The sequence below is a fragment of the Schistocerca gregaria genome, chromosome 1 (assembly GCF_023897955.1).
Source record: "Schistocerca gregaria isolate iqSchGreg1 chromosome 1, iqSchGreg1.2, whole genome shotgun sequence".
In the NCBI taxonomy this organism is placed as follows: Eukaryota; Metazoa; Arthropoda; class Insecta; order Orthoptera; family Acrididae; genus Schistocerca; species Schistocerca gregaria.
The window spans coordinates 799,389,257-799,408,810 of NC_064920.1; the positions used below are offsets into that span (position 1 = coordinate 799,389,257).

Consider the following 19,554-nt stretch of genomic DNA (forward strand, 5'->3'; position numbering starts at 1 on the left):
GGTATCAGATACGTCTACCCACAAACCATGCCACAGTGACCCCATTCCAGAAATCCAGCAGTATCTCTAATCGCTCCTCAAATCCATAGGCCCATTCCAGAACATCTCTCCAGAGACCACCTCTCTCCTCATCCTTACTACTCCCCACATTCCTACCTTCTGCATGCTTCCTGAAGTCCATAAACCCAACCACTTAGGATGTCTCATTGTGGCCAGTTACTGTGCCTCCACTGAGAGAATCTCTGCTCTCATAGACCAATATCTTCAGCCTATTACCCAGAACCTACCTTCCTACATAAAAGATACCAACCATTTCGTCCACCGATCCCCACAGTTCCTGCCCCTTTACCTCACAGTGCCCTGCTCATCACTATTAATGGCACCTCCCTTTACACTAACACCCCTAATGCACATGGCTTTACTGCTATTTAACACTACCTTTCCCAACACTCGACAGATTCCAAACCTACAACTTCCTCCCTAGTCGCCATGACCACCTGTATCCTCACCCACAATTACTTCTCCTTTGAATGCATTATCTACAAGTAAAATCAGGGTATGGCTATGGGCACTCGCATGGAACTATACTATGCAAACCTATTCATGGGCCACCTAGGGGAATACTTCACAAACACCCCAGAATCCTAAACCCCTCACCTGGTTCAGATTCATTCATGACATCTGTGTGAGAACCTCAAGAGTATGTCCCCCATTTGCTTCACGTGGTCCTACTCAACCCAACAAGTCACCTACCTAGATGTTGATCTCCATCTCAAAGAAGGCTACATCAGTACCTCTATCCATATCACAGCTATTAACCACCAGCTATACCTTCACTTCAATAGCTGCCACCTGATCCATATGAAGAAGTCCCTTCCATACAGCCTAGCCACCTGTGGTCATTGTGTCTGCAATGACAAGTGGTCCCTCTCGAAATATACCGAGGGTTTCACTGAGGCCTTTACTGACCATAATTATTCTCCCAACCTTGAACAAATACAAAACTCCCTGCCTTATCTTTCCAGTTACCTACCACCTTGCAAAGTATCACCGTCCAGTCACAGAGGAGTGTCCCCCTGGTAATTAGTACACCCATGACTGGAGCAACTGAATTATATTCTCTGCCAGGGGTTTGACTACCTCTCGTTGTGCCATGAGATGAGAAATGTTCTGGCCACTATCCTTCCCCCCCCCCCTTTCCTCCAAAAGCCTTAGCTCCACGGAAATATCAGTCCTTTCCAGAGGCCTCACCTTTTTCCCCACTCCTAAATTCAATCACGCAGGAGTTAATGACCTTCTCTCCTTCTCCCAGTCCCTACGGTGAAACACTTTTTCGCCACCAATTCTACCCATTCACACTCAACCAAACACCAATATTGAACCCTTCCTGACTCTGTTCATTCCTCCATCCAACTGTGACTCCTCCCACTGCTCCCAAATCACCCTCTGTTAACTTTCCAGAATTTTGTAACCTTGTACCTTGCCTCACCATTATTTCCCAAATCCCTCAACATGCAACCTAACCTTAGATCTGCAGAAAAACTGCAGTCCACCATCTAAAAAATGATCCTGACCATATAATCTTCCCTGTAGATTAAGGCTCCACCACTATTATTTTTAACCACAAGGATTACCCAGCAGGACGATTCTGCCAGCTGTCAGATACATGTACCTACAAGCCTTGCCACTGTGGCCCCATTCCAGAAATCCAGCAGCATTTCCAGTCTCTCCTCAAATCCTCAAAACCATTCCAGAATCTCTCCTTGGAGTCCATCTCTCTCCTCACCCCTTCCACTCCCTGCACTCCTGCCTTCTACATGCTTCCTAAAGTCCATAAACCCAACTACCAGGATGCTCCATTGTGGCCGGTTACTGTGCCCGATTGAGAGAATCTCTGCTCTCGTACACAAATATCTTCGGCCTATTACCTAGAACCTACCAACCATTTCCTCCACTGCCTCTCCATAGTTCCTGTCCCTTTACCGCACAGCCGGCCGGAGTGGCCGAGCGGTTCTCAGCACTTCAGTCTGGAACCGCGCGACTGCTATGGTCGCAGGTTCGAATTCTGCCTTGGGCATGGATGTTGTGATGTCCATAGGTTAGTTAGGTTTAAGTAGTTCTAAGTTCTAGGGGACTGATGACCTCAGATGTTAAGTCCCATAGTGCTCAGAGCCATTTGAACCATTCTTTACCATACAGTGCCCTGCTAGTCACTATTGCTGCCATTTCCCTTTAAACTAACATCCCTAATGCCCATGGCCTTACTGCTATTGAAAACTACCTTTCCCAATGCCCAACAGATTCCAAACCAACCATCTCCTTCCTAGTCCCCATGACCAACTATATCGTCACCTACAATTACTTATCCTCTGAAGGCATTATCTACAAACAAATCCAGGGCATGGCTATGTGTACCTTCATGGAACTATACTATGCAAACCTATTCATATGCCATCTAGAGGAATCCTTCCCAAACACCCCAGAATCCTTAACCCATCATCTGGTTCAGATTCATTCATGACATCTTTGTGATATGGATCAAGAGTGAGGACACCCTATCCACATTCCTCCAGAATGTCAACAGCTTTTTCCCCCATTCGCTTCACCCAATCCTACTCAACCTAACAGGTCACCTTCCCAGATGTTGACCTCCTCCTCAGTACCTCTGTCCATATGAAACATACTAACCACCACCAACACCTCTTCTTCGATAGCTGCCACCTGTTCCATATGAAGAAGCCCCTTCCACACAGCCTAGTCTTCCACGATCGTCCCATCGGCAGTGACAAGTGGTCCCTCTAGAAATATACTGAGTGTCTCACTGAGGCCTTTACAAACCATAATTATCCTCCCAACCTTGTACAAAAACAAAATTCCCGCGTCTTATCTTACCAGTTACCCACGGTCTCCCAAAGGCTCACCATCCAGTCACAGACTAGTGTTCCCCTAGTAACTTAGTACAACCCATGATTGGAACAACTGAATTACTTTCTCCGGCAGGGTTTCAACTACCTCCCATCATCCCACGAGATGAGAGATGTCCTGCGCACTATTCTTCCTACACTTTCCACTGAACCTACATGATATATTCATCCATCCCTACACAACCCCTGCTCCCAATCCCTTACCTTATGGCTCAGATCCCTGTAACAGACCTAGATGCAAGACCTGTCTCATACATTCTCCCACCACCACCGACTCCAGTCCAGTCACAAATGTCACCTATCCCATCAAAGGCAGAGATACCTGTGAAACCAATCATGTGATCTACAAGCCAAGCTGCAACCACTGTGCTGTATTCTGTGTGGGCATGACAACCAACAAGCTGTCTTTCTGCATGAACTGCCATTGACAAACTGTGGCCAAGAAACAACTGGACCACCCTGTTGCTGAGCACACTGCAAGTACAACATTCTTCATTTCAGTGACTGCTTCGCAGCTTGTGCCATAAGTGTTCTTCCCATCAACACCAGCTCTTCAGGATAGCACAAGTGGGAACTTTCCCTGCAATACATCCTGTTTCCAAAACCATCCTGTCCTCAACATCTGTTAGTCATTATCCTCCACCATCTAGCCCCTTACCTGCTCCCATTCCAGCAATAGACAGCTCTCAATTCCACCAATGCACCAAGTCCTTTTACTTCTTTCCTTTTCTGCTACCCCCCCCCCCCCCCCCCCCCCTGCTCTTTTGTCTAACCTCCTGACTGCACCTAGCTGCCCCACTCTTTCTCCACCTTGTCCCTGTACACTCCCCAGCAGCACTTCACCGTCCCCCACCGCTACCCTGTTATCCCTCCCCCTCCCCACCCCAGACTCCTCCTTACCCCCACCCACTTGCATATTCCATCATGCACTGCTGCTGCTGCTGCTCATAGTGTGGCTGCAGCTGCCAAAAACTGTGGTCATGTGTTTGAGTTGCGTTTGCATGTGTGTGTGTGTGTGTGTGTGTGTGTGTGTGAGTGAGTGTGAGTGTGAGTGAGTGAGTGAGTGAGTGAGTGTGTTAGATTAGAGATTAGATTAGATTAGATTAGATTAGTACTTGTTCCACAGATCATGAATACGACACTTCGTAATGATGTGGAACGTGTCAGGTTAATAAAAGGTGTCTATACAAGATATTACATTACACAAAATATTACATGACACTCAATATTTTTAATTTGTGTATGTGTGTGTGTGTGGTTGTGTGTGTTGACGAAGCCCTTGTTGGTCGAAAGCGTATTTTGTGACTGCCTTTTGTTGTGACTATCTGCAACTCACCATCTCCATTATATTGTGAGTAGCAACTATCCTTTTCATAATACTGTTGATCCAAATAAAGATTTTAAGAGCAAAGCATAAGGGTTTTGGGTACAGACCTTGTGGCATGACTTCAAAAACTATTGGATCTCTTTGTGTTCTGCATAGCATGACCGGATCATTTTGTAAATTGCAGACTACTTCTGGAAGATCACTTCTAACACTTTCAGGACTAATTTTCATTGAATTATTAAAGCTATCAGCCTTCATTGGTGAAGCAACAGGAGACTAGCAAGTCACAAATTTAGCTTTCATGTTTGTGTCCACAGTTTAATTCTTAAATCCTTTGTATGTTTTGTGTGTTTGCAAAGTTTAATTCTTAAATTCATTGAGTATTTTTCATGAGATATAACATCACGTTTTAGTAATAGTTAAGTGTACATTCATGCAGTCTGTAGTGCATTAGTTATTTGTTTGTTTTGGATAGGCAGTAATGGTCGACCACAGCTCAGTCAGCTGCCACCCTCTGTTGGTAAAGTATCAGGAGACTAGCGAATCACATATTTATCTTTTTTTCTTTGTTTTCATAGTTTGAATCTCAAGTTAATAGTAGTAGGATGGATAGGGTGTGTGCTGTGTGTGGATGCAGAAGGGGATGTCAATAGTTTGTGAACAGGCAACAAATCTACCCATAGGAACTTGTTTCAATAGTACAGTAGAGCATTGATTATCCGTACGCCGGTCAACTGAACGACCGCTTAACCAAACTGCATACTCGCTCGCACCTGTTACTCTCCCATCCTACCATCCATCATCCCCCTCACTCCCAAACCAAGCAATGGATTCCCATGAATGTGATGACGAAGACGTTCATGAATGGATGAATATCGATGATGCAGATCCAGGACACCAAATCATGCAGGACAGCGAGATTGTAAATGTCGTCACTGATAAAGATGATGCCGCCAGCATCTCTACATCTATATCTACATCCATCCTACGCAAGCCACCTGACGATGTGTGGCAGAGGGTACCCTGAGTACCTCTATCGGTTCTCCCTTCTATTCCAGTCTCGTGGAAAGAAGGATTGTCGGTATGCTTCTGTGTGGGCTCTAATCTCACTGATTTTATCCTCCTGGTCTCTTCGCGAGATATACATAGGAGGGAGTAATATACTGCTTGACACTTTGATGAAGGTATGTTCTTGAAACTTTAACAAAAGCCCGAACCGAGCTACTGAGCGTCTCTCCTGCAGTCTTCCACTGGAGTTTATCTATCATCTCCGTACCATTTTTACGATTACTAAATGATCCTGTAACGAAGCGTGCTGCTCACTGTTGGATCTTCTCTATCTCTTCTATCAACCCTATCTGGTACGGGTCCCACACTGTTGAGCAGTATTCAAGCAGTGGGCGAACAAGCGTACTGTAACCTACTTCCTTTGTTTTCGGATTGCATTTCCTTAGGATTCTTCCAATGAATCTAAGTCTGGCATCTGCTTTACGAACGATCAACTTTATACGATCATTCCATTTTAAATCACTCCTAATGCATACTCCCAGATAATTTATGGGATTAACTGCTTCCAGTTGCTGACCTGCTATTTTGTAGCTAAATGATAAGGGATCTATCTTTCTATGTATTCGCAGCACATTACACTTGTCTACATTGAGATTCAATTGCCATTCCCTGCACCATGCGTCAATTTGCTGCAGATCCTCCTGCGTTTCAGTACAATTTTTCATTGTTGCAACCTCTCGATACACCACAGCATCATCTGCAAAAAGCCTCAGTGAACTTCCGATGTCATCCACCAGGTCATTTATGTATATTGTAAATAGCAACAGTCCTATGACACTCCCCTGCGGCACACCTGAAATCACTCTTACTTCGGAAGACTTCTCTCCATTGAGAATGACATGCTGCATTCTGTTATCTAGGAACTCCTCAATCAAATCACACAATTGGTCTGATAGTCTGTATGCTCTTACTTTGTTCATTAAACGACTGTGGGGAACTGTGTCAAACGCCTTGCAGAAGTCAAGAAACATGGCATCTACCTGTGAACTCGTGTCTATGGACCTCTGAGTCTCGTGGACAAATAGCACGAGCTAGGTTTCACATGACTGTCTTTTTTGAAACCCATGCTGATTCCTACAGAGTAGATTTCCAGTCTCCAGAAAAGTCATTATACTCAAACATAATACGTGTTCCAAAATTCTACAACTGATCGACATTAGATATATAGGTCTATAGTTGTGCACATCTGTTCGACGTCCCTTCTTGAAAACGGGGATGACCTGTGCCCTTTTCCAATCCTTTGGAACGCTTCGCTCTTCTAGAGACCTACGGTACACCGCTGCAAGAAAGGGGGCAAGTTCCTTCACGTACTCTGTGTAAAATCGAACTGGTATCCCATCAGATCCAGGGGCCTTTCCTCTTTTGAGCGATTTTAATTGTTTCTCTATACCTCTGTCGTCTATTTCGATATCTACCATTTTGTCATCTGTGCGACAATCTAGAGAAGGAACTACAGTGCAGTCTTCCTCTGTGAAACAGCTTTGGAAGAAGACATTTAGTATTTCGGCCTTTAGTCTGTCATCCTCTGTTTCAGTACCATTTTGGTCACAGAGTTTCTGGACATTTTGTTTTGATCCACCTACCACTTTGACATAAGACCAAAATTTCTTAGGATTTTCTGCCAAGTCAGTACATAGAACTTTACTTTCGAATTCATTGAACGCCTCTCGCATAGCCCTCCTCACACTACATTTCGCTTCGCGTAATTTTTGTTTGTCTGCAAGGCTTTGGCTATGTTTATGTTTGCTGTGAAGTTCCCTTTGCTTCCGCAGCAGTTTTCTAATTCGGTTGTTGTACCACGGTGGCTCTTTTCCATCTCTTACGATCTTGCTTGGCACATACGCATCTAACGCATATTGTACGATGGTTTTGAACTTTACCCACTGATCCTCAACACTATCTGTACTTGAGACAAAACTTTTGTGTTGAGCCATAAAGTACTCTGAAATCTGCTTTTTGTCACTTTTGCTAAATAGAAAAATCTTCCTACCTTTTTTAATATTTCTATTTATGGCTGAAATCATCGATGCAGTAACCGCTTTATGATCGCTGATTCCCTGTTCTTGCATTAACTGATTCAAATAGTGCGGGTCTGTTAGTCACCAGAAGGTCTAATATGTTATCGCCATGAGTCGGTTCTCTGTTTAACTGCTCAAGGTAGTTTTCAGATAAAGCACTTTAAAAAATTTCACTGGATTCTTTTTCCCTGCCACCCGTTATGAACGTTTGAGTCTCCCAGTTAATATCCGGCAAATTAAAATCTCCACCCAGAACTATAACATGGTGGGGAAATCTTCTCAAAATATTTTCCAAATTATTCTTCAGGTGCTCAGCCACAGCAACTGCTGAGCCCGGGGGCCTATAGAGACATCCAATTACCATGTCTGAGCCTGCTTTAACCGTGACCTTCACCTAAATCATTTCACAGTTCAGTTCTCCGTGAATTTCCTTTGATACTATTGCACTTCTTATCGCGATAAACACGCCTCCCCCTTCACTGTCCAGCCTGTTTCTGCAGTATACATTGCATTCTGAGTTTAGGATTTCATTACTGTTTACGTCTGGTTTCAGCCAACTTTCTGTCCCTAGTACTATGTGGGCGTTGTGCCCGTTTATTAATGAGAGCAGTTCTGGGACCTTTCTATAGACGCTCCTGCAGTTTACTATTAGCACATTAATATTGTTATTCCCAGTTGCATTTTACCTACTCCTACCTTGCCGCATCTCAGGAGGTGTCTTGTCAGGCATAGGGAGGGAATTCTCTAACCTAAAAAACCCCCATGTGCACTCCACATGTACTCCGCTACCCTTGTAGCCGCTTCCGGTGTGTAGTGCACCCCTGACCTATTCAGGGAGACCCTACATTTCTCCACCCGATAGCGGAGGTCGAGAAATTTGCACCCCAGATCTCCGCAGAATCGTCTGAGCCTCTGGTTTAAGCCTTCCACTCGGCTCCAAACCAGAGGACCGCGATCGGTTCTGGGAACGATACTACAAATAGTTAGCTCTGATTCCACCCCGCGAGCGAGGCTTTCCGCCTTCAGCAATTGCGCCAACCACCTGTACGAACTGAGGATGACCTCTGAACCCAGACGGCAGGAGTCATTGGTGCCAACATGAGCAACAATTTGCAGTCGGGTGCACCCAGTGCCTTCTATTGCCGCCGGTAGGGCCTCCTCCACATCTCGGATGAGGGGCTCCATCACCCACCTAACATTGGAGCTCCTTATAACTAATAAACCCCTCACCCCGTGTGCCTGCCCAGATCTTGCTGAAGGAGCAGCCACATCTCCACTCACAGGCAGAGTGAGCGATGCCACACGGCCAGCCTCCACATTTACCCTCCGCCTCGTGCGCCGTGAACGCCGCTGAACTCGTCACTCTCCTTGGGGAGAGGGTGGCCCAACCGCGCTCAGTACCCACGAGGATGACTCGACAGCAGGGACAGTGGGTGAAGCATGTAACACCTGGGGTGTACCTTGCGACGCACCAGACTCCCCACTGCCGCTACACTCCGAGGCAGCAGCCTGAAGACGGATGACCGCGGCCATCAACACGCTCAGCTGTTTGCGAAGAGTGGCCAGCTCCTCCAGCGTCCGTACACAGCAGTCACACATCTTATCCATCCTAAGGAATCAATTTACTGAAGAGACTTAATCAACTTTTAACTAGACTGCTAATTCACTAAAGGCAGCTGATTATTGACTAAACTGTGATTGCTAGCCACTTCTTGTAGAAAACAATGAAAATAGCACTGCCTGTCTCTGGACTGTATTGAAAACAAACACTAGCAGTACTGGCACTATGGCTGACTAAAGGGACTCTCTCTGACAGTATTCAAAACAAACACGAAATCTATGGAACACTATTAATAGCACTCGACAATTAAAGCTTCCTAAAAGCAAAAACACACGGAAGAAGAAGTAACAAGTAAGAAAAATACAGTTAATACTTAAATTAAGGTAGTTCGCTGCACAGCAGACGTGAAGTAGACGGTGGTTGGGGTGACATCAATTTGTGCTCCAGAAAGTGAAGATGATAGTATACCAACAGCTTCTGAGGCGTTCACTTGTTTAGATACTGCCTTGCGATGGTTTGAAGCCCAAGTGAAAGTGACCAGATTCAATTATCTGTAATGAAAAACGTACGTGACTTAGCTGCTTGTAAGCATGTAGGTTTGCTTAGGCAGACCAGAATAAAAGATTTTTTAAACGTTAATTTTTTATACTGTGTGTATTGTTCATGCAAAATGCGTATGTAATATGTATATATTTTTGTTTAATAAACTGTGTCACATACTACACTCCTGGAAATGGAAAAAAGAACACATTGACACAGGTGTGTCAGACCCACCATACTTGCTCCGGACACTGCGAGAGGGCTGTACAAGCAATGATCACACGCACGGCACAGCGGACACACCAGGAACCGCGGTGTTGGACGTCGAATGGCGCTAGCTGCGCAGCATTAGTGCACCACTGCCATCAGTGTCAGCCAGTTTGCCGTGGCATACGGAGCTCCATCGCAGTCTTTAACACTGGTAGCATGCCGCGACAGCGTGAACGTGAACCGTATGTGCAGTTGACGGACTCTGAGCGAGGGCGTATAGTGGGCATGCGGGAGGCCGGGTGGACGTACCGCCGAATTGCTCAACACGTGGGACGTGAGGTCTCCACAGTACATCGATGTTGTCACCAGTGGTCGGCGGAAGGTGCACGTGCCCGTCGACCTGGGACCGGACCGCAGCGATGCACTGATGCACGCCAAGACCGTAGGATCCTACGCAGTGCCGTAGGGGACCGCACCGCCACTTCGCAGCAAATTAGGGACACTGTTGCTCCTGGGGTATTGGCGAGGACCATTCGCAACCGTCTCCATGAAGCTGGGCTACGGTCCCGCACACCGTTAGGTCGTCTTCCGCTCACGCCCCAACATCATGCAGCCCGCCTTTAGTGGTGTCGCGACAGGCGTGAATGGAGGGACGAATGGAGATGTGTCGTTTTCTGCGATGAGAGTCGCTTCTGCCTTAGTGCCAATGATGGTCGTATGCGTGTTTGGCGCCGTGCAGGTGAGCGCCACAATCAGGACTGCATACGACCGAGGCACACAGGGCCAACACCCGGCATCATGGTGTGGGGAGCGATCTCCTACACTGGCCGTACACCTCTGGTGATCGTCGATGGGACACTGAATAGTGCACGGTACATCCAAACCGTCATCGAACCCATTGTTCTACCATTCCTAGACCTGCAAGGGAACTTGCTGTTCCAACAGGACAATGCACGTCCGCATGTATCCCGTGCCACCCAACGTGCTCTAGAGGGTGTAAGTCAACTACCCTGGCCAGCAAGATCTCCGGATCTGTCCCCCATTGAGCATGTTTGGGACTGGATGAAGCGTTGTCTCACGCGGTCTGCACGTCCAGCACGAACGCTGGTCCAACTGAGGCGCCAGGTGGAAATGGCATGGCAAGCCGTTCCACAGGACTACATCCAGCATCTCTACGATCGTCTCCATGGGAGAATAGCAGCCTGCATTGCTGCGAAAGGTGGATATACACTGTACTAGTGCCGACGTTGTGCATGCTCTGTTGCCTGTGTCTATGTGCCTGTGGTTCTGTCAGTGTGATCATGTGATGTATCTGACCCCAGGAATGTGTCAATAAAGTTTCCCCTTCCTGGGACAATGAATTCACGGTGTTCTTATTTCAATTTCCAGGAGTGTATATATTCCCACTAAAGTTGCCTTTGTATGTTACTTTGTAATACTAAAAGAGATGGCTGTTTTTATGAATAAATTTATTGTACAGTACTTCTTTTTGGCAAATAAACATGTACAGTTCGATTATCCAAACAAACCAGTTTTCTGAACACCCATGTCCCCCAATTACTTCGGATAATCGACGCTCTACTGTATATGATAATTCATTTTCTGTTTAACACACTACCAGATTCCATTAATTTTTTAACTACATTTCTTCAAAAGTTGCTTAGCCTATAGTCATGAAGAGTGTGTTCAGGATCAATAGTTGTTTGGGAGCATTTACTTGAATTTCTTTCCTCTTATCATGTTTTTATTATATTTTGGAAATCGATTCATTCATATTTCAACTTTCAAGAATGTTAATTACCCTATAATATTCCAAATATCTTTTTCATCAGATACTGGCAGGTAGTTATGCATTTAACATTATTCAATCGTCAAAGCTTCATTACAAAATTATGTTTAAGACTGTAATTTTTTTATCTCTATAAATATTGTTTATGTCTTAAATATCATTTTCTTGATAAATATTAACTTAGATTTACTGTAAAAGAACACATCATTGACTCTTTGCATCTACGATTTGTGAGATCTTTGTTTAAATGTGGTAAAAGGATTCCTTGCAGAGTACTGGTTGAGAGTAGTCAGGAGAAGGAAGGACTTGGACATGTTTTTATGTAAGACGAAGTGAAATTTTACCTTGTGAAGTGACTGTGGTCAAAACCATAATGACGTAAATGTCAGTTTTGTGATTCATTAGTTATGAGAAGAAATACAAGTCTGTCAATCTCGGAACCAGTGTTTATTATGAAAGTAACCTTCTACATCCAGTCTTTTATGTTATTGATGAGAAATGAATTTTTGATTACATTGAACCTGAGAATATTCTATGATAATTTATTTTGAACAAAATAATTTCTTTTTGGAAACATGGCAACCCTGGGCCACTTCAGATATCATAAGCCAGAGTGTATTGAACAAAGAGCTGAGCTATAAATTTCAACAAAGCTTCGAGATGAGTATATTCACTGTTTTCTAAGCTATGTGACAACCAACTTTGGGGCAGATTCTACAGCACAATCATATACTGAATAACATTTACATATCTGGTTGTTCAGACAGAAATTTCATCATTTTATTATCTTCTTATTGTTTGAGCTGTGGGGCAGGACTGTTGGAAGATTCTTATGGGCATGGTCACCCCTTGCAGGCTGCTGCATCAGGATGTGGTGGCACTAGAGAAGTTGGCATGTCGCTTGCTCATGGAACACCCCAGGAGTCACTTGTTTTGCCCACAGCCTCTGCTGTCAAGGAACATTCTGTCGCACCCAGTGTGGGGGATCTGTGTTCACTGCAGAGTGAGTGGTAGGTTGTTACACAATTATTGCACTCAAGGCAGAGAGTCAATGTGAGGGCTGGTCATCTGGCTTCACCCATTCATTCTGTGAGTAGAAAGGTGGCCACTCCTTCAGCAGGGTCCAAGCAGGCTCTCAGGGGAAACGGTTTTCTGGTTAACACAGCTGCAATTTTAGGTGCATTAGGGAGCCTGTTAGGTAAATAGCAAGCAGGTCTGAAAGGATTCCAACGTGCACTCCATGTGCCTGCAGCTATTGAGGTGGTGAAGGTTGATCATGTGATGCCCCACTATACAAGAAATTCCAAGCAGAAATGCAACTAAAGGCATATGAGCAAAGCAAACACAAAGCACTGGCTTCCTGTGTCGTCATAGACGCGCATGTGTAGTAACATCTGTTTTCTGGCGCTCTCTGGTGACTGCTCAAATGAATCTATTTGTAACAGATCCCAGGGAAATATTGTGATTGGTTGTTAGAAGTATTACTTTCAAAGTATATTTTCCTTTGCGCATGGTGAATTATGGTAAGTGTGAGAATGTGCGACAAATTTCGTAAATCACACAGTGTTTGACTCACATTCAAAACTTAACTCTTTGGGGACTATCCAATTAGAAAAATTTCAGATCCAGGAGACCAGATGTCTATGTCATTATTTAAAATTTTACTGGCAGATTTGTGGTTGATGTGTATTAAAGGATAACATACGCGGAAGAGACTAATATTATGTATGTGAAAGCTTAGCTTTTCTTGTACCTATACTATATGCAAATCAATTTAAACAATTGCCTTTTCCTATTTGTGTGTTCACGCTACTTAACAGTGATGCTGCTATTGACTGACTACATCAAGTGTCCAATGCTTGGAATACCTGCTGTTATTGGCCGGCGAGATTTCGTGATGTGAGCTATGACTGGCTGACAAAAGCACATCACAATCTCTATTTCAGTGCTTCAGAAACTAACTTGCTGTGTTAATGGTAGAATTTATATTTATACTGCCATAATATGAAAATATGTGGTGTTCATGTCACTGCACATCAAATATCTTTCCAAAACAAGTTGTTCTTCTCCTAAAGTGCCAGAAAGTTCTATGCTGGTGTATAAAACCTTTATCGTTCAAAAGATTGATAAGTTTTACAGTTCCAAGGGAAGGTATGCTGTCACTTAACACGGGAAAGGCGTATTTTCATCTGGGAAAATGTGTATTTTCACCTGGGAAAACGTGTATTTTTAACTGGGAAAACTGGGAGAAATTCAGGAATTTCTTTTATTGTCTGCATGTACATCCTGGTATATCAAAAATACAGATTAGACGCCATAAGAGGGGCTGTTGACAAAAATATTGCGTCCATTGAGGTCAAAATTTAGTCCTATGACTTTAAAGTTATCTGGGCATGGTAAGCAGGCCTAGCAGGACTCAAGTTAGTTATTGGGTGTTTTTACCAGCCACCTGATTGCGCTGTAACAGTTGTAGAATCATTTAATGAAAGTCTACTCTCAGTAGTATGGAAATACCCAGATCAGTTAGTATTAATTTTAGGTGAATTTAACCTACCAAATACAGGCTGAGACTTCTATAGACTAACTGCAGGTGGTATAAAAACAGTCTTATGAAGTACTTTTATACATGTTTTCCAAAAACTGCCAACTAGTTTGACAACCCACACTAAATGAGGCAATGGAAATATTTTAGACTTTGTAGCTGGAAATATGCCTGATCTTGTCGAGTGTCAGTATAAAGACAGGGATTAGTGAGCATGATGTCATTGTAATGTCGGTGGTTACTAGAATTAATAAATCTGTCAAGAAGGCTAGGAGAGTATTTTTGCTAAAAAAAAAGCAGATATGCAGTTGCTAGCACCCAACATAGGCAATGAATGGGAAGCATTTAGCTCCAATATGATGGATATAGAGGAATTATGAGCAAAGTTTAAACTGATTGTAAATTGTCCTCTGGAGATGTATATAGCAAAATTTGGAAAATGCTGAGGAAACAGAAATAATTGAACTTATGCTTCAAAAAAGAATGTACAAATTGTGACAAGCAAACATTAGTAGAAATTTGTGTGTCTGTAAGTAGATGAATGCATGAAACATACAGCAACTCCCACCTTAGTGAAAGATCTTGTTGAGAACGTGGGAAAACTCTGATCATACATAAAATCACTAAGCAGGTCAAAGATTCCTATCCAATCATTCTTTGAGCAGTCTGAGGTAACAGTAGAAAGACAGGAAAAAGAAAGGTAAGATTTTAAATTTCACGTTTAAGAAATCATTCATGCAGGAGGATCATACAAACATACCATTGTTTGACTCTCATACAGGCTCCTGCATGGAGAACATAGAAATGGGCATCCATGGCATAGAGAAACAATTGTAGTTGAAAACAAGTAAGTCCCCAGGTCCAGATGGAATCCCAAATTGGTTTTACTGAGAGTACTCTGTAGCATTTCCTCCTTTACGTAGGTGGCATTTATCATGAATCTCTCGCCCATTGCAAAGTTGCAAGAACCTAGAAAAAGTGCAGGTGACTACTGTGTATAAGAAAGGTAAAAGAACAGACCTATATAATTACAGACCAGTATCCTTAACATTGGTTTGCTGCAGGATTCTTGAACATATCCTGAGTCTGAATATAATAAATTTCCTTGAGACCAAAAAGCTTCTATCCGCAAGTCAGCATGAATTTAAAATCCATTACTCGTCCAAAACTCAGCTTGCCCTTTTCTCACATTACATTCTATAAACTATGGATGAAGGGTGACAGGTAGATTCCATATTCCTAGAATTTTGGAAAGTTGTTTGAAATGGTGCCTCACTGCAGACTGTTGACAGTCTGAGCAAACAGTTTAGGCTCCCAGATTTGTGACTGGCTTGGAGACTTTTTGAATAATAGAACCCAGTATGGTGTCATCGATACAAGTGTTCATCAGAGGCATGGGTATCATCAGGAGTGCTCCAGGGAAGTGTGATAAAACCTCTCTTTTTCTCTATAAACATAAATGATTTCACTGAAGGGTGAGCAGCAATTTACAGCTGTTTCATGATAATATTTTGGTGTATGGGAAAGTATCATTGTTGAGTCTGTAGTAGTATACGAGATGACTTATATAGAATTTCTAGTTGGTGTGATGAATGGCAGCTTGTTCTACATGTAGAAAAATGTAAGTTAATGTGAATGAGTAGGAAAAACAGTCCTGTAATGTTCAAATGCATCATTAGTAGGGTGCTCCATGACATGGTCACATCATTTACATATCTAGGCATATGTTAGAAAGTGAGAGGAAAAGGAATGAGCACGTTATATCGGTAGTAGGGAAGACAAGTACTCAATTTCATTCTGTTGGGAGAATTTTGGGAAGGTGTGGCTCATTCATAAAGTAGACGGTGTCTAAAACACTTGTGCGACTGATTCTTGTGTACACTTTGTGTGTTCGGGATCCATACCAGGTCAGATTAAAGGAAGATATCGAAGCAATTCAACAATTCAGAAGCAGGCTGCTAGATTTGTTACTAATAGGTTCAGTTAGCGTACAGGTAATACAGAGATGCTTCATGGGCTCAAATGGGGATCCCTGGAGGGAAGACACTGCTCCTTTTGTGATGCACAGTAGTAGAAATTTAGAGAACCGCCATATGAGGTCAAGTGCAGAATGATATTGCTACTGCCAACGTACATTTTGAGTAAGGACTAAGAAGGTAAGATGCAAGAAATTGGGCTCATATGGAGGCTTTTAGACAGTCATTTTACCTCCTCTATTTTCAAGTGAAAGAGGAAAGGTAATGAGTGGTAGTGGTACATGGTACCATCTTCCATGCACTTTACTGTGGCTTGCGGTGTATGCATGTAGCTGTAGATGAAAGAAAATAATATCTGGCTCTAGTGATTTAATATATTTAAAACTACTCTGCAACTCATTGGAGACTTCGTCAATTTCACTTCACAGCAACTTGGGGAAATGACACTAATTTTCAGCAACTTGGAGAAATGACACCAATTTTGCTCATTTGGTTGCAATTAAAATAATATTTGTTTACACCAGAGTCCATTAATATCCGTGACCATATCAGAAATAATGTGTTCTCTCCCTTGCAAACACAGATTCAAATTATTTAAATAATTAGTAAAATATGTTCAAAATTCTAATACTGATCAAAAAAGTGAATCTTTGAGCTCATTTTCAAATTCCATAGTGCTCCATTTACTTCTTCATTCAAAAAACTTGGAAAGCCCTTTTCCAAGTGGGAAAAAGTAAAAGTTAAGCATTTTCTTACACAAACAATGAATTTAAAAGGAGTATGTCTCAACAGTTTTTTTTTCAATGTCTTCCAAAAATTTTTTAAATTTTTGATGAGGCAGTGCTCAGTTACTTCCTTGTACTATATTCGCAATTTTTGTTATATGTTTTATTGCAGACAGCTTTCTGACACTTTTCCTACATATTGCTTCCTGGTATATATTGAAGTGAACATTTAAACTATTTATTAAGTTGACCGATGAAGTCATTTTTGCTACCGACCGTACCATCAGTGCAAATTGCAGAGCACTTTTTAAAACCACCAATTTTGTCAAAACACTTATTAGCTGTGTTAAAAATATCCAGAACTGCTGTTCCGAGTAACCGAACCAAAGTGAGTAACTCTTAATGTATAGAAAAGCATCCATTATTTGGAGAATAAAGATTAGTAGTTAACTAACATCTGTTTGATGAGTACTCTCATCCACACACAAAGAAAAATACTAACAATTTGCAACTAAATTGTGTAACTTATTTTTTGTGCTGTGTCACATATCAAGAACTGGACCTTTTACAGTGCTACGTGATGAAGCAACTGTTTTTAAGAATTCAGTGGCATCATCATAACCAAAAAGTTTTGTGAATTCTATTGCACATTCTTTCATGAGTACACCTCCACTGAAGCATTTTTAAGCTTTTACCATCTTACTACATTGCATTTTTTACATAATATTAAATATTATGGTTTTTCATCAGAGTTGTGTATATAGAAGTACTTAATTTCTCACTCCTCATTGAAGACAGTTTTAAGCACTCACTCAGTAAAAACACAGTCTTCAGTATTCTTTATTTTTACACTCTTGAGAACTATCAATCGAAAAATATACACAGTGATAACCACAATCAAAACCAGAATAATAATTGCAGTAATAACCTAAATGGCAACATGAATGATAGTGCAATATTAAGGAGTGTAAATCTGACCAAATCATGGAGACCAAGCAGTTGCTTCGTCACATAAGTCCAAGAGAGGCTATCCCATTCGACTGCTTATAGACAAATGAACCATAGGGTGCTGCAAGGCAGTCATGCCACTGTACGAGTAGAGTTGAAGGGGAGCAATCTCTGTAGGGAAAGCTCTGGTTGATTAGAAGCTTAGTATGGAGAAACTGATTTCATTGATGTATATGTAGCTTTAATCTCTCTCTTTGCAGGGAAAGAAAATCTGAAAGAGAACATTTCCAAGTGATTGTGCAAGAGAAAGAAGAGTCCCAAAAGAAACAGAAGATGTACTTCAAGACTGTAGTTAAGAAACTGTGCTTATGAGAAAAATATGTAGATTGCAGTACTTTTGTTTATAGCATTATTAAAATTAGTTTCTGTCCTGTCACTTTGCGACAAAACTTGGTTGTTTATATTTGCCCTGAAAGCATGCAACATAGTGTTCTGAAGTTTATAAAGCCATGTGAATAAGTTGTTGCCTGTCAACAGAAAAATCAAAATCCAGTTGGCTCTTGGATAGCTGCAGTTTTAAGAGTGGGCTTACACCCCATTCTCGATATTTTCGTGGCTGCTCTCATCACGTAAACAACATACTTTCAAAAATATTGGTGATGTAATTGAAAATTTGAGGATGTAGAGTGATATGTATAAAAGGATAGGACAGTGCCCACCAAGTACAGAAGGCACTGATGATTGGATATGTATGCTTCAAAATGCAGAAAATCACAGCTCTTGGATAGAGTCCTTCACTACCACACTCACACTGATCAATAGTTGAAGAAAGGAAAGTTGGTCAGTACTCCTAGTACCACCAATAGAATTTCATTTAATGTTTTATTGGTCCTGTAAATGACATGTAGTTTTGTGTGTGTGTGTGTGTGTGTGTGTGTGTGTGTGAATCTTACGTATTTTCTATGAACAGCTGGTTGCACATAATATTAAAACATGTAGTTTATTCGCATAACGCATAAGTTTAAGTGAATGCTTAAAAATGGAGAATAAATGAAAGTACATGGCCCTTTTCATACATTGTTTTGGTTTAGGAATCACAATGTATATACCATGAAATATTGTGTATCACAATCAATTAGCTTTGGTCATCCAACATGCTATTGCCTCATAACAAACCAAAAACTGCTGCCAATCTCAAAGCAAACTCAGGCGATTTGCGCTCCTACACAACTCCCTGGCAGACTGTGCAGCCCATTGTACATTGAGAAGGCATGAGTCGAATCATGTACATAGTCCCCGGTGGCACGAAACGGACTACTGAAGAGTGCGATACCATCCTTATAGTCGCATCTGCCATTGCAGGGTCAGTGCTCCAATTTCATTTCTATGAATTTTTTTATTTAATATTATTGTATGTATTATTTAATTTTTCCCAAATCTTTTTTATTATATTATTCTATAATGTGAACTTTATTTGTTTATTTCTGGAGAATATGTTGGCACCAGTGTGAGCCAAAGACATTCGTGTGTGAAAGGTAGAGAGTCGGACATTGTTAAGGTGACTGTTGGAGTGAGTTAGTTGGACTGTTGTGGGGAGAGCGTGGTTTTTCTGAGGTGGACTGTTGATGGGAGTACGGAAGGAAGTCTGTCGTCTTATATGGAGAGTATCTATAAATAGTATGTGATATGAAGATGGAAATTATTGTGAAAAAGTTAAATTAATAAAAATGAAGAATCAATAGTAAAACAAAAAGCGGGTACCAGTTTTCATTAGCACACAAAGACCCGGACCTAATATTAACAATGTTAGATTGATGGAACGCACCATGGCGAGAATCAAGACAATGAGACCAAATTCAGCATCTAAAGGTAAGGTATTTTAATTAGTTTTAGTATTCTGTGATGTATCATTCTTTTGTCTAGATA

The 19,554-nt window shown here is 42.1% G+C and overlaps 1 protein-coding gene across 2 annotated transcripts in view; it reads left to right on the plus strand.

Annotated features, from left to right (window-relative positions):
- Nucleotides 1-18,077, plus strand: part of LOC126270104 (uncharacterized) — a 56,682-nt gene extending 38,605 nt beyond the window's left edge. The window contains exon 4 of one of the 2 annotated variants that reach the window (XM_049974044.1): nucleotides 17,889-18,077. In XM_049974044.1, coding sequence (XP_049830001.1) covers nucleotides 17,889-17,903 — 15 coding nt within the window. In that variant the 3' untranslated portion in view covers nucleotides 17,904-18,077. The remainder of the gene's footprint in view (nucleotides 1-17,888) is intronic. The other variant, XM_049974046.1, reaches the window with a different exon arrangement.
- Nucleotides 18,078-19,554: the final 1,477 nt, after the last annotated feature.